Below are 16,203 nucleotides of genomic sequence, written 5' to 3'. Positions count from 1 at the left end.
AGATAGGCCGGGAGATGAATAATTGTATCAGGGCTGTCAACTGCCTGTTAAGGGTTTCTTTGTTTTAGTTTAAAACGTCAGTTTATTTATTTTACTGTCAACTTATGTATAATTTTTCTTTTCATTTTTATTTAAAAAAAAAAAAAAAAAAAAACTCATTTCTTGCAATTACTTTTATGCATATTTCTTAAATGAAATTAACCAATAAAAATAAGATCATTAGCCGTTTATAATCAGTTTAGCATTCTCAAAAGGCATTTTAACCTATATAAAAATTGATACAAGAAATGAAATTGTAACATAAGTAAAGAAGAAAATTTTGCTTAAGTAGTACAAAGTAGAAGAATTATTCACCTATGACCTATTCATATTCTTAAATTCCAGGAAGTAGAAAAAGATGTTTACAGAATGGGTGATTTATGTATGTTAACAATAAGATACTTAAGGAGCGGCTATGTGACCCTACTGACATTTTTTTTTCCCTCACATGTTAGATCCAGCATTCAGGAGTCGAATCCCCTCAACTTTTATTTAATTAAAAATTTAAAAAAATAATAAAATAAGGATCTAATGGCCTTTAGGAGAAGTAGTCTACATCCAACAGATGATCTCTTTGTACTTTTTTTTTTAATTATATATATATATATATATATTTCTTTTTTCAGTCTTTATTTTTTTTATTTGTTGTCAATTTAATCATTTCGTCTATTTCTATTAATGGATATTAAGTGCCAAAAAATATATATAATTTTAGTATTTTTTTTTTTTTTTTTTTTAGTTTCTTAAAAGAGAAAAACCCCAAAAAAAAAAAATTTAATACTTTTCTTTAAAAAAATTTAAAAATATACTAGTACATGTGTAAGGACACGATTTGTGATAACCCATAACAATATTGGGTTCGCACGTAAAAAGACCCAGACAATATCATTTATAGAGCGTGGGTTTGAAAGGTTAGGCCTTGGACACCAGACGGTGGATTTCCCGTGGTGTTCATACATAGTTAAATCATGTTCGCTCTAGGAGTTTTTCTCCAGGAGGCAGGCTGGGAGGCTCTGGTTTTTGGCGTTTTTTCTCAGCCACCGCTCTGTATCGCTTACTTCTCCTTTTATACTAGCCTGTGTTCCTTATCCTTCGTCCACGTGTAGGATCGACTTTTCCAAGACTGATACTTGTCCCATCAGCTCATATCTAGAGTGATTGAGGGTGGTTGTAAAAGCTGGAGAGTATGGCTCTGTCAGGTGCAGAGTATTGAATGGCAGTAAGGGCAGCTTTCCCTGGTCGTTATACTTTCCAGCGTACCCTTCTCTATTGACCTAGATATTTTAGATTTTTTCCAAGCTGTTCCTATACCGTTTTTGCCCTTCCTTCCAGTGAGACCTCGGATATGCCAAGGACAGAATCATCCTCGGTTGAGTCTCAAGACTATTTGGACTTTTATTACCTATCCTCGGCTATAACCTTCCTCGGCTCGGGCCTTGGGCCCAAATGTAAAAGTGGGCCAAGGCCACAAATTATTGGACCCCACAACATGTTTTCATCCAATTAAGGGAAACCCATTTAACATAGAGACTTTTTTTTTTTTTTTTCATTACAAAATTCTAATGCAAACTTTTTATGCACAATTTTTTTTAAAAAATAATTACTACTTGAATGCAAAAACCAAAAACCAAAAACCAATCTAGATTATCAATCTCAATCTCTAATTACTCCATTCGTCTCAAATTATTCATCATATTTAAAAAATCTAACTTTTTAAGAGTACGTCATTTATTATTTTTCCGAAATTACCCTTAAACAAAGTTATAAAAAATTTTAATTTTTTAAATTAAAAAAAAAGTAGTTATTAGAAATTTGAAATAAGAAATTATCGGTTGGAATAAACCTCTTTTGGATCATTTTTTTTTTTTTTAACAAACTAAGTGACGTGATTAGAAGGGCTCATAGACTCCTACAACAATTAAACGAATGTTTTACTATTATGTGGCGTTTGGTATAGGGGAATCCACATTAGTCTTGGCATCCAGATTCCTAAGAATGTGATTCCTTGCAATCTAGATGCCTAGGAATGTAGTTATTTCTATGTTTGGTTTCATTAGGAATCTCTTAAGATTCTTAGGAATATGAGATGATAATGTTTGGTTTATTCTTAGGAATCTTAAATGAATTATTTATTTTTCTCATTTTATCCTTATATTTGAATGTGAACTACCAAGTCCTTCAAACAAATTTCCTCTAAATAAATAATGAAAAACAAAATATTTAGATTGCATTAAAAGAGCTTAATCCATAACAAAACAACCTAACAACGTTTAGGTCTATAAGACAAGAGAAAAGATATTGATGATTTATTTTATATTTTATCTTAATTGCTTAAATGATAAGGAAAAAATGGTTAAAATTGTCAATTTATAAAAAAATACAATTTCCTTTAAGCTTGGGAATCTGGATACCCACATGTTTTAAAGGGAATCCACATTCCTACTGAGAGGGGTTGGGGAATCCACATTCCTCTGGTATCTGATTCCCTAACATGATTTGCAACAAAACATGGGAATCTTTAAACATTATTAGAAATCTTAAAATATTACCCCGTACCAAACGCCACATTAGTGTTTGGGTTTTTTTTTTCAACAAATAAAATAAAATCAAACCTAAAAAACATACTCCTAATTCAATACAAACACTATTGGCTTTGCTTTCAAATTCAAACTTATTGTTTAAATGATATCTAAAAATAAAAATACTCCTAGCTACTATAATGCATATATTGGGAATTTTTTTTCCCTTTTTAAATGCTCCCAAAATAAAGTAGGGCATAATAGAAAAATTTGTAAACTAGTGACTTCTAATTTTAGAAATATGACAATATTTTGAGATATCCCAAAATAGAATACATGACCAACAATTTGGAACATAGTACTATTTAAGTATTTATCTGTCATTGACTATTAAGACACTCCCTTATGTTGTTAAGGGTGCGTTTGGCTCCATGTAAATGAATTTTCGAGTGTAAAATAATTTCAAGGGAAAATAATTTCCAGTAAGGAAAATGCTTTTAGTCTGTTTGGTTGCACCATGGATGACAAGGTAGAAAACGATTTCTAGTGTTTGGCTACTACGAAAATAGTTTTACTATATTCATTTTTCCATGTTTGGTTTGTTCAAAAATTTCACGGAAAATATGAAATGAAAAGCAAAGAAACACCTGCATCCCTGTAACAACACAAAAATAAAGTACTCATCCACTTCAACATCAACAAAGAGCATCCGAATAGTTTCATAATATCAAAATGCACACAATGTACTTTCACCATTGGCATTACACCTCCATGGTCTACAAAAATGATACTTACACGTGGTATCTGAATAGTACACATGTGCTATCTGAATAGTACACATGTGCCTTACATTTTTACACTAAACATACATAACTTGGGCAATTGTATCATCCCAAGCATACAAAAGACTACATCTTATAGTCAAGGTACGTAACTGTTATCCCTTAAAGCATAACAATTCACAAAATATACGTACCATCATCGTATGTCCAAGGTTAGAAGTACATACATAACCGCCTTACAGAGAATACAATACTATCACGTACATAATACAATTAGAGGTGAATACTAGTACTACAACATATTACCAAATCCCTTAACTACCATCACAGTCAACACCAAACAGACAAGTCAGAGTTGAGTAAAAAAATAACTATCCATCCAAAGCTTCCTCAACTTAGCATTCTTGGCCATAAATCCCCTAATTGCCTTCTTATTTTTACACAGATGGTCAAAGGCAGCAAGCATATCTTCACTATACCCATCTGACGCCATAGCCATCACCTCAGAGTAAAGACTGGTGTAATCAACAGGCCCCCAGTTGATTTCTTACAAGGCCACAACAATTTCCTTAAGCTGATCAGACAGATTAGTCAGAACACTATCATCACTGGGAGGTGCATGGCCTCTTTTGCGGGACTTTGAAATTGTGGACCCCATGGTGGATGATTCGACCACATTCTTCCTCTTCTCCCCCTTATCTACCACACCCTCCTCACCATTGTCGGCCACAATCTCAATGTCATCACCATTCTCTTGCTGTGTGTCAAGATCAGCATATGACTTAGGAAAGCTGCTTGTGGCCATATCCTTACCCACTACAATGGCCAACTCATCGTACATCTCTATTCTCTTGTTCAAAAACTCGGCATGCTTACGATGCGCCTGTGAGAGAGAGTAGCAAATATGTATAATATAATTCAATATTCACTTCAATAATCAGAATTGACTCATAAGATGCCATATTGCTCCATAACCTCAATATTTACTAACATAAATCAGTACACGTTGCAAGAGCATCAAAACATGACTATATTAACAAAATATTGTTGGAAGTCATACCATAACTTCCTCCTCATAGGTCTTGGCATCGCATGTGATCATCTTGAGGTTGTTGTCCCATCCAAATCCACTCTTCTTTCAAAGAGTCTGGATGGTACTCCACATAGTCCTTAACATACGCAACTGATTCTCCATAAATGAAGGGTAGCATTCTACCCCAAACTTAGCATATATGGTCTAGGCTACAATGGCAAAAGAGCCTGCCTTAAAAGTGTTCGAGGGCTTGTTGCCCTATATAGCCTCTTTGGCAAGTAGGGTAAGCATGGTTGTGCGCATTGGAGGTAACCACTTGAACTGCTTAGAGCCCACCTTCTCCTTCTCTTTCGACATTGCTACATATAAAAATGGTACAGTGAGAGTAACATTTAATAATTACTATGCATATGAATAACAAAACAAACACGCATTAACATCAATGAACCTACAGATGTGCACAACAAATAAAACAACTATTGAAAATAACAATGTAATACTGAAAATAACAATTTTCCTTACACCACCACATGTCTACACAATAAATAGTTATAATTCATATCAGTGTCATCAATAATAAAAAAAACATTACATATTACAACTATAGAACTCTGAATCATACATATTTATTAAAGTACTACTCTCTACTCCTGGTATAGTCAGACCACATGGCTTGGCACATCTCATTTTTCTTAACATTTCACACTCTACTTTCTTCAGTGGAGTCTCAACGTGAACGTGTTTTTGGTTCTCCACCGCTAGACTCTACTTGTTTCATTGCAGCTTTCATAACATGGTCAGTAGGACCAACCCCCACAATGTTATTATGAATCACACAACATGCTAACACTACTTCCACTTGGGTTTTAAAAGACCAAAATGGTTTTGCATCTAAGACTCGAAAACGTTTCTTCAATACTCCAAACCCTTGCTCAATGGTAGTTCTCAAGGATGAGTGACGGAGGTTGAACAATTCACATTCATTCTCAAGAGGACAATCACTAAACTCTTTCAAGTGATATCGAACACTCTGATAAGGTGACAAAATTCCATTTTTATTACCATACCTAGCATCAACAAGATAATATTTACCTACATATATTGCAAAATAAACCGAAATCACTATTATTCTTTAGTAAAATGAACAAAATTTATTTAAAAAAAACCCAAAAGGTGAAGTAATCCTATAATACTTTCAGGAATTGAAAATCCCCCTAACCTAGGGAATGCATCATTTAACACATGCGAATAATGTGCACTGCCTTCCCATCTAGCCAATACATAAGTGAACTTCAAGTCAAAACTAATGGCAGCTAACACATTTTGAGTGGTTCCATCTTTGTGACCACGAAACCTTCCTTGTATTTCAGGCGGAACAAATGCACGAACATGAGTGCCATCTATTGCTCTAACATAATCCTAATTTTTGACAGATGTAATGGTTTAAAAAATACAGAAAATCTTCACAATTACAAAAATACATAAAAAGCTCCAATATTTACCTTCAAATATGGGTAGAACCTTCTGCTATCCCTTATCTCTCGGGGTTTATCTTCGTTAGGTAGTCTTATTAGAGCTCTATATAATTTCAGAATTCCCTTAAGGACGACCCTAAAATATCTATGAACAGTCTCAGTCGTTCTATGGAACTGACTACCAATTACACGAAACCTCACATTATGACCAATTATGTGTAAGAAAATTAGCACTTGCTCCCTAATGAACACATTCACAATCGGCCGTATGTGCTCCCCCTAAGTGAGGATGTCACATAACTGGTGGAAAGCTATAGGTTTCATCCTAATTTGACTTACACAATATCTCTCACTTCCATGCAAAATACTATTTATCTAATGCTCTCTTTCAAGTACATGATTAACATAAGGTGCCCTACGTAGTCGATTACGCTGCAATTTCCTTAACAATGCAACCCCCATAAGAAGGACAGATGCAACTGAGGCAAGAATTGCTGCTTTGGTTTTTTTTTTTCTTCTAAAAAATAGCAAACATTGCTATAAGATGTACATAGACAAGCATGCTATTTAGACATTACACAATGTATACAATGACATAATGACAAAATAGCAAGCACACCCTGTCAACCAACACAACAACCTAATCTCTAACACAATCAGTATATACAGCCATGCAATGTGTTTTGTTAAACCATCCACATTCACAAGAACAATGCTAAATTTTGCACTACCAAAAAATTTCACAAGTTTCCAGATTCACAAGAACAATGCTAAATTATGCACATTTATTTATACAAATAAATATATAAGTAAATATCTCTCTCTCTCTCTCTCTCTCTCTCTCTCGGATTTGGTATAAGGATGAGGAGTGGTGGGTTCATCGGAGTTGGGCTTTGAGTGGGAAATTTCAGGGATGGGTTCGTCGGAGTGGGACAGATGGGGTGTGGTGGGTTTGAGGAATGGGTTTTCGGAAATTTCAGGGATGAGTGTGGTGGGATGCTTAAATCGGTGTGAGTAGCTGCATTGGGTAGATTTGGTTTAGGCATTGCTCAATCTGGTCTTGCTTGGTCGGAGTTGGGTACTGAGCAAGACAGAGGGGACGACAACGAGGATGGGTTTGAGCAAGAAAAGAAAGGAAGGAAGAGGAACAGAGCACTCACCGTCATGTGGAGAGGACAAGGACGGGGATTTGACTGGTGAGGATGTGCTTGGGTTGTCTTTAAGTGGAGTGTCTGAGGCTGTGCTTGAGCTCTCTCTCACTCTCTTTCTTCGGGTGTGTAGTTCGAAAATAGAGTGAAGGTAAAATAATTGTGTAAAAGATTTTACGGGTTAGCTGGGAGTATTTTACAGTCAAGGGAAAATGAAATTTAGTTTGACCTTATTTGCATATGCCCCAAACACGCATGATAGTGTAAAATAATTTCCCAATTCTATTCTCTATCGAAAAAAACGTATCCTAAGATAAGCTGAACTTTTAAACAGTAGTATTAAAGGTTCCCTTGTACTTAAGAAAAATTAGATTTTGTACTTAGAAAAATTAGATCTTTTAAGGGAAAAGTTAACGAATGCCCTTAGGGCATTAGTTTATGAATTATTTTTAAAAACTTCTTATGGGAAAGAAATAATTAATTTTTTAATGACTTTTTATATTTTTCATAAAAGTGATGTCAAGATTTTCCTAAAATGATTTATTAATAATTGACCTAAGGACACCTGTTAATATGATATTTAGTTCTATACAACACTTGAACGTGGTTTTTGTATTTTATCCTCTCCCCGTAAAAAAAACAATCTATTAGTGAGGGTTTGCCTCAAAATTAAAAAGTAAGCTTATTTTACTATTTAGTTTATTTTTGCTACTATTCATAGTTCTCACTATACTATTTCAACTAACTCTTACCTTTATCTACAATATTTTCAGTAAAAAGTTTTCAGTTTTAACAAAATAAATGGATTCCAAACAGACTCTCAGTATTATAATTTTGTTTTATTTTTTATTATTATTTTTTATTTTTAAAAAGCTTTATATTTTGTGGCTTAAATAAATTGTGTGTTAGAGCCTAAATGAATGCAAAAAACGACATCGTTGTCATCGATGGGTCTGTAATGAATGGTGGCTGTTATACCTACAAAGACGAAGCAGAAGAGAGCCAAAAACAAAAACAAAAACACGCTAATATATAGTATAATATGGGTTATATTACTCATACACGCCTTTGCCTTTCTATCTTCGGATCTCTCTCTCTCTCTCACTCACTCTCTCAAACCCCAAACCCCGATTCTATAATTCTCACCCTAAAAACCTAAACACGACGTCGTTTTCACATTCTCTCTGCGAACTCCGCCATTCCCTCTCTCTCTTTTGAATCAGATTCGCAGCTTTGACTCTGTGTGTGTGTGTGTGTGTGTGAGTACACTTTTTCCATTCACATTTTGTATATTTGTTTCCACTTTTCTCAACAAAGAAGAAGTAATTGTTTGTAATGTAGCTGTGAAAAATTATGGTAAAGATAGATAATGTCATGTTTAGTAATTTTTTTGGGCCAATAATTAGCTATTTAATTGCTGATTAATTATTACTTAATAGTTTTTAATATGAGTTGCTTTGGTGTGATTATATATGATCCAAATTTGAGTTTGTTTTTCCATGCTGGAGATACATAATGTTGTTACTTTAATTTGTTTTTGTTTTGTTTTTTTTTTTTTTTTTTTAAATTTTTTTTTGTTCTAATTGAAACAGCAATGGGTGATTACTTATGTGTTTGCTCCAAAATAAGGGAAAGATTACTTGTTTGTTGTGTTGTGTTGCTTGATTGATTGATTTAATTGAAAATGTTAAACAATTGCTTGCTTTTTAGTAGAAACTTAAGGTAGTGTTTTATAGGATTTGGATTCATTCTGGACTCTATGATATAATAATAATAATGTGTGTTACTCTTTTGCAAGTTTTAGTGATACAAATGTGGGATTTTTGGTGAAATTTATTGTATTAATAGTTGGTATGTTGATAATGGTTGTTGAACAGGGGGAAATCTCCAGTTAAACAGTGTTAGTTGCACCATCTTTATGGGGAAATATTCTTGGCGTGCCCCAATTTTTCGTTTGAAAAGCTTGTAGTGTTTGAGGCTTGGCATTTGGCAAGCAAGGAGTTATTTTTATTGAAGGGTTTTTGTAGGAATCGTAGTCCGGACACAATGCTCAACAGGGAGCATCTCTTGACCTATATTTACCTTCTAGTCTACATATTGCTTTCATCTGGGGTTATTTTGTACAACAAAGTAAGGCATTCTGTTTTTTCAGCTCTTTTTGTTCTGTCTTGTTTTTGTTTTAAATATTGAATAATGAATATTACTTTGCTTTTTGTTCATTTGCAGTGGGTTCTCTCGACAAAGTACTTCAATTTTCCATATCCTATAACCCTCACTATGATTCATATGGGATTTTCTGGTGTGGTTGCATTCTTTCTCATCCGTGTTTTCAAGGTACGCATAGGATTCTGTTTGAACTGGAGATGCCTTCACTTTGAATAGTCTATCTGCTTCTCTTAACTAGGTTTGATGCTATCAGCCATTCTTTTTTGGTAATTATAAGGAACTTTGAAGAAAAAAAATTGTGGTGAAGATTTATTTGATAGACTATCCCTGAGTAGTAGACATAGGATTTGGCAACACAACTATAGCGTTAATGTGGGTGGCAACAATTTTGTGATATGTGCTGTCATGCTTTTGTTCCCATTTAACTGCATTGGTGATCGTTGTTCATCTTATGATTTCCGGCATTTGGAACTTCTAGGGTCTTAATTTTCACATTGGAAGATTTAGCATAAAAATGTAAAATACTTGTGCAAGTTTTTGTCTTTGAACAAGCTATCATATGACCTCAATGGATCAACAATGTGGTAAACTAAGTCTCAAAACATGTTCCCAACCCAATTTGATGGGATTATGCTTAGTTGAGTGGAGTTGGTTTGAGTACTTTATGTTCAGTTTTAAATTAGTTTGAGATTTGGGATCCTAGGTTGAGTTTGCTTATATACAATAGAAGAAATGATTTTCTGTAGGACATGAAAAAGGAAGACAGGTATGATGCGGTCCCACATAAAAGATGTAAATATTAAAGAGCTACTATGGGGACAAATGAAGATTGAAATATACTGTTTAACTTTCTGAAATGTTGTTCTTTGTTTAGGTCTCACCCCTTTTCTTTTTCCACTTTCTTCTCATCTGTTTAATTTGTTCTCTGTGCCTAGGTCTACCTTTTCTTTCCTGCATTGTTTTCCCTTAACGCTATTCTTTGTTGGCCAAACAGTTGATATTTTTTATTGGTGCAGGTTGTTTCTCCTATTAAAATGACATTCCAAATGTAAGCTTGTGACATGCACTTTGATTTTTTATTTTAATTTTTTTGTGTCATTAATACTTTCTTCCTTAAGGAATATTCCTGGCTTTGCAGATATGCTACATGTGTCATTCCTATAAGCGCCTTCTTTGCGTCTAGTTTATGGTAAGTAATGTATATTGTAGAATTAGACTTCTAGTTTGAATCCAGTTACTGTGTTCCATCTTCAGCTGGGGACAATTCCAGGATGCTATCTTGAGGCTTTTCTTCATTTATTTTTCCAATGTTTAGACAAGGAGCAACAATTTAAATTTAGCTAGTTACTTCCTTAATGTGGTTCTATGTGTAACTTTGAAATTAATAATTGCCTAAGATTGTCTCAACCATGAACAACGCTACCTAATTCTCCTGGATTGCAAGGAGAGTTGTTTTTTGTGCCTTGTGAGCATTTCCATCATTATGCAGAAAGGATTGGTTGAGACAATTGATTGGTTATGGGTAGTGTATTTTCTTTCTTTGCTATTATCGAAATCTAAATTTCATGTAGAGTTTCTTGGGCTAAAAATTTAATTATCAAATGCTTCAAAATGTATGTTAGACAATTGATTTAGATCATTGGTAATTTTTTATGAGATAATATGTTCATGACTTGAATACTTGCTTTTGCATCATAATGTAGATTTATCAAAATTAATAATGCGCTCAATCTGTTACTTGTTATTTCCATATCCTCAATGGCATGGATTTCATGTTGGTTCTTACATGTTAAATTGTATATTAAAAAATCTCTAATGCATTTTCTTTGTGGGCAGGTTTGGCAATACTGCTTATCTGTACATTTCTGTGGCCTTCATCCAGATGCTTAAATCCCTGAGTATGTTAAGACTCTGTATTTGTATATCATTGTTATGCCTTGGGAAACTACTAAATGGCAAAGTAGTGAATACATCTTAAAATCTGGATTTTACAGTGCCAGTGGCGACATTCCTCACAGCGGTTGTTTGTGGCACTGACAAATTAAGGTGTGATGTGTTCTTGAACATGGTGCTCGTCAGTGTTGGAGTTGTCATTTCCTCATATGGGGAAATTCACTTTAATGTTCTGGGTACGGGTTATCAGGTCATGGGAATGTTTGGTGAAGCTCTCAGGCTGGTCTTAACGCAAGTTCTTCTTCAGAAGAAGGGCTTAACTTTAAATCCTATCACCAGCTTATATTACATAGCTCCATGCAGGTATATCATTCTCACATATTTGGAACCTTTCAATGATAGTCCCATTTGTGGGTTTGAATTGTTGATTCAAGCATGAATGGTTCTTTTGTGATAGTTCAGATCTTTAAATAACTTGATCTTGTTATGCCTTAAATCCCCCCCACCTCCCACCCAAAGGAAAAAAAAAAACTAATTGAGGATTCATGAATCCTCTTTGGTCTTTATTACATCTTTGACAATAATGCCCCTCCTCACTAGTTTCATGTCATTCTTGGCCTTCCTTTGGCCCTTTTTTCTTCCTTTAGCTTAAATCACTCATTTGCTTCAGTATATTTCTAGATCTTTAATCAATTGTTATACTGAATTGTGGATCTGGCTTGTGTTTAGTTCAGGAGTGAACTGGACACAGCCACATGTGGAGATGTAGCCACTGTGTCCCTGAAATATTATCTGGTGCCTCTGATCTTTTTGATCATTTATTGATGGTATTTTATCTTGCATGGTTTTTATCACTTCTTCATATCATCTATGACTTCACTATGATATTGAGAATGATGGGATTCAGCTATTTCCTTCAAACATTGCCTTAAATTGTGCTCTTCTCATGCATTGTTCCTTGGCTGCTAAATTTTAATGTGACTCTTGAGGAAAGCCCATTTCAGCAGCAACATTCTGGAAAGAACATTTTGGGGAGTGTGGGAAAAGCAAAATAAAAATGACTCTGTATTTGATTCCAGATAAATCATTTGATATGCAGTCTCTGGTTGAAATTATAGTTTTATGCTGTTCTGCTGAATTGCTCATTCCCATCCATTGTCATGTGCAGCTTTGTCTTCTTGTTTATTCCTTGGTATTTTCTAGAGAAGCCTGTAATGGAAGTTTCCCAGATTCAGTTCAATTTCTGGATATTCTTCTCAAATGCACTTTGTGCTCTAGCTTTGAACTTCTCAATTTTCTTAGTAATTGGTAGAACTGGAGCTGTAACTATCCGTGTTGCTGGAGTTTTGAAAGACTGGATTCTCATTGCCCTTTCAACTGTTCTATTTCCTGAGTCTGTGATCACTGGGCTCAACATAATTGGTTATGCAATAGGTACGTTTTTGGCATGTCATTGGTTTTGACTTAAACTTTTTTCTGGTTGATATTTATGTTTACTATAGAACTAATTCTCTCTTTCTGCAGCTCTCTGTGGTGTTGTCATGTATAACTACTTGAAGGTCAGGGATGCTCGTGCATCTCAACTTCTTATCGAAAATCTCCCAGAAAGAGTGGTAATGGTTAATCTTTTCTGCTAGTCTTATTGTATTGTAGCCTTGTAGGTTGATTGGTATATATGCTCTTTTTAGTGTATGACTTACTGGAACAACTTATTTAGCTTTTTGTTGAAAGTGTGCTAAAGTATACTTGTATTTTGAAAAATTGAAAAAAAGTAAGAAAAAAAAGAGATTTTAAAAAGTTGTTCATAAAAACTAAAAGCAAAACAACTGGCGTTGAATCCAATGCCAAACAGACACTTAATCTTAAATATGTGAAAATTTTTTCCCCAACAGCTTTGACCGGTGATGCTATGATTGGACCAATTGACCAAGAGCAATTAATGTGTTTCGCATCTTTGATAGGAACCTGTGGATCTTATACAACATTGGTCCACGGAACTGTTTTCCGCGATTATATTCTTATCTGTTATGTTTATATTTACTTATTAAAAAAAAAAGAAATCCCCAACATTTGAGGAAATTGTGCATTAGCCATGGCATGGATAGGCATCATCAAAATCAGATGTCTGGCCTCACGGGGAACCTCACATCTTATAGATATTGTTTAATTGGGGAGCAAATACATAATCTTAATCTTCCTACCTCCAATTCTGCAATCACTTTGGAACTGTCACTATCTGATTGAACTGCTTTACCTCTAGTTTCTTCAAAAGAGGCAGATTAAGTTGTGGGACCATAGTTATATTCATTTTTAGTTACAGGGAAAGCACTTCTCCCCCCCCCCCCCCCCCCCCCCCCCCCAACACACAAACCCCCTTAAACTAAGGTAGAAGTAATTATGTTTTGCCAAAGTAGTTCTGGAATGGTTTCCCATATTTTTCAAGTAATCATCTTGTCTCTTCTTTTTATTTTCAAACATTGCAGGAGTTGAAGACGTTGAAGGCATCTGATCTGTATGACCCCAATGACAATGTACACAACATTAGTGGTGGAAGGAATGTATGAATAATTTTGTTCCTGATTCAAATGTGGATGAAGTAGCTGGTTTAATTTCTTCCTCGAGTATGTCTCATCTCTCATCTTGTGAGAAGCCAGCTTTGTAGTAATACAGCTTAGAATCTGAGAATGAATTGCAAAAGTAGCCAGTCAAGGTATAAATCCTTCTTTTCTTATTGTGGAAATATATATATTTCTTTCCACGGGGCATCTTTATATATATGAATATGACTATAAATTGATTCACCGTTAAGACTTTGAGCAAGCAGTCAGGTTTAGTTTCATCCAAAATTTTCATTGAAAGTGCCATTCCTTAGCAGAAAATTATAGAATACACTGAGAGTACAATAAATGTTGAACAATACTCAGGGCCATATTGTCCTTAGGCTTGTAACTTCGAATGTTGTTAAAACTATGAGGAAAAAGTTTACCTCTAAATCACTATGTGGCAATTGATAAAATCATACTTTTTAGTCATTATGACTTATTTAATTTAATGAGTCATGTGATTTGTTTAAATAGTATATGTAAATAATTTTATTCTTCACCACTTAAAGGGTTGGATGGAGATTTTTTCAAACCGGTTTGAAGGAAAACTTTGTCGGGCAGATGATAGATTATTCTTCAAAATCTTTCATATTATTGGGATTATATCTTTTGGAATTTTATTAAAAAAGAAGTGGTAGTTGAAAAATATATCACGACAAATGTTACAGTAGGCAAGAGCTGGTGGACTCTGATTTAAAATGGGCCATCTGCCTAATATAATGGATGATGCAAGGATATTACTTTATGGAGCACGGAAAATAGAGCAGTTTCTATCCAAAGGAGTTCATGGTACCAAAAGCATGACTCCTAAACTCTCTCAAAGAAAAAAAGAAAAGAAAAAGAAGTTCATTTGATCTACTTTATTTTATCTTTTCTTCTGCATTTGTCGAATGGGACTACTTGCTTTGCAAACCAAATTAAATAAATTTGAGACTACTTTAGTTAGTGGGCATTTGCGTCCCAAAAAAAAAGAAGGTTTGTGGGCATTAAAAAAAGTGAGTTTGGCTTACCTCCTGTACTTTTATTATGGTAAGTGTTAATTTCTCATTAAAATAAAAGGGGATTTTAGTTAAAAAAATACTAGAGGTAAGCTAAACTCAAAAAAAGCAATACTCTTCTTATTACTTTACTGATTATAATATTTTATTTTTAAGATAAGTAAATAGTTGAGCAGTAGGTATTTTATTTTTTAGAGAGAAAGTCTAGTGCCACAAACTTTACTACATAGCAAGTTGTAAGTAGTGGAAATAAAATAGTGGGTGCATGATTTTACCACTCACGAGTTGTTACTATTTTATTTCTACCACTTACAACTTACCATGTAGTAAAGTTGGCTGAAAATTTTGTGGCACTAGATTTACTCTTTTTGAGATAAGTAAATAGTAGAGCAGTAAGTGGGGTTCAAACTACACACAAAGAGTATTGCACATGGGATACTGCTTTACAAATTACTCCTATAATTGAATAGTAATAAGAATGTCCAATAACTCCTAATAATTTCATTATTAGGATAACTCCTAATAATTCCTAATAGAGCATCTTCTCAAAATAATAATAATAATAACTCCTAATAAATTCATTATAGAGTCTAAAAATAAAAAATTCCTCCAAAGTTTTTAGGATAACTCTTATTTGGATAACTCTACTATGGAGTTGCTAAAATTCTATCTATCTATTTTAAAATGAGTAAATTAGACTTTACCTTATCCTTAACATTTAAACAAATTATCACCACTTTGATATTATTCAAATTGTATTTAATCCACTAATTTTCAAAATTGATGGATAGAATTTAGAACTCATGAAATTATTCAAATAACTCAATCAAATTATAATTAGAAGGAGAATATATTTTATGAGACAGTCTCATAAATTTTCTTTATTATAATTAACATGTGAGATCCACATATATAGGACTCACACATTGTAATAGCGAGATGTCTCATAAAATAATTTTTCAATTAAAAGAAGGTGGCAAGCTTTAACAAAATTGAAGAGCACGGGAGCCAAAAATCATTAAAAAAAAGTTCAACATTCTGCTCTCGAACACTTCAAAATTCTGTAAAATGCTAGTTCAACATTGTGCCGTTTGTAAAATTTTATTCTCTTCTTTTTATTCAATCTTTTTCAAAGTCCTCTTTCTAAACTCTAAAAAATTTATGATAAATATTGTAATTTTTGTAATTGATGTATAAAAAAAAAATTGAAAAGATAGATGCATGCTGTATTTGAAAAGAAGATAACTAACATAATAAAGTTGTAGTTAATTTAAACTGTGCTTCACAGCAAAAATCTTTCTCGGTTTGAATTGGGGTATTGTCTTTCCGTTTGGAGTTTGGAGTTTATGGCTTTGGTGCAATAAGGTGGTATTTAGGGACACCTCTGCCCAAGGACCCCTCAAGTCAGATACGATTGCTAGAGCTACTGAGTTTGCATTCCTTGGTGTTAATGGCAAGGTAAAACGCCCTGTTTTTTCTGTCCAGGTTTGGTGGCACCCTCCCCCAGAGAATTGGTACAAGTTGAATTTAGATGGATCTTCATTGGG

The 16,203-nt window shown here is 33.9% G+C and overlaps 1 protein-coding gene and 1 non-coding gene across 4 annotated transcripts; both read left to right on the top strand.

Moving 5' to 3' along the window:
* Positions 1–7,989: 7,989 nt before the first annotated feature.
* LOC126709002 (probable sugar phosphate/phosphate translocator At3g17430) lies at positions 7,990–13,863 on the top strand. 3 transcript variants are annotated; one of them, XM_050409067.1, is made up of 10 exons: positions 7,990–8,251; positions 8,874–9,126; positions 9,223–9,330; positions 10,179–10,210; positions 10,301–10,351; positions 10,999–11,060; positions 11,157–11,418; positions 12,224–12,489; positions 12,580–12,668; positions 13,539–13,863. In XM_050409067.1, the coding sequence occupies exons 2-10, from the start codon at positions 9,043–9,045 to the stop codon at positions 13,617–13,619; spliced, it is 1,035 nt and encodes a 344-aa protein (XP_050265024.1). In that variant the 5' UTR covers positions 7,990–8,251; positions 8,874–9,042; the 3' UTR covers positions 13,620–13,863. The 3 variants fall into 3 exon arrangements, with proteins under 3 accessions (XP_050265024.1, XP_050265023.1, XP_050265022.1); XM_050409066.1 differs by having other exon boundaries at positions 7,990–8,255; XM_050409065.1 differs by having other exon boundaries at positions 7,990–8,352.
* Positions 12,956–13,073, top strand: LOC126710667 (small nucleolar RNA snoR2/U65). Its single transcript, XR_007649723.1, has one exon. It is a non-coding gene; the product is annotated as a small nucleolar RNA snoR2/U65 (small nucleolar RNA).
* Positions 13,864–16,203: the final 2,340 nt, after the last annotated feature.

Source organism: Quercus robur, chromosome 12, assembly GCF_932294415.1.
Source record: "Quercus robur chromosome 12, dhQueRobu3.1, whole genome shotgun sequence".
NCBI lineage: Eukaryota > Viridiplantae > Streptophyta > Magnoliopsida > Fagales > Fagaceae > Quercus > Quercus robur.
Note: the sequence above shows the minus strand (reverse complement) of the source record. Positions and strands in the feature narration are given on the sequence as shown.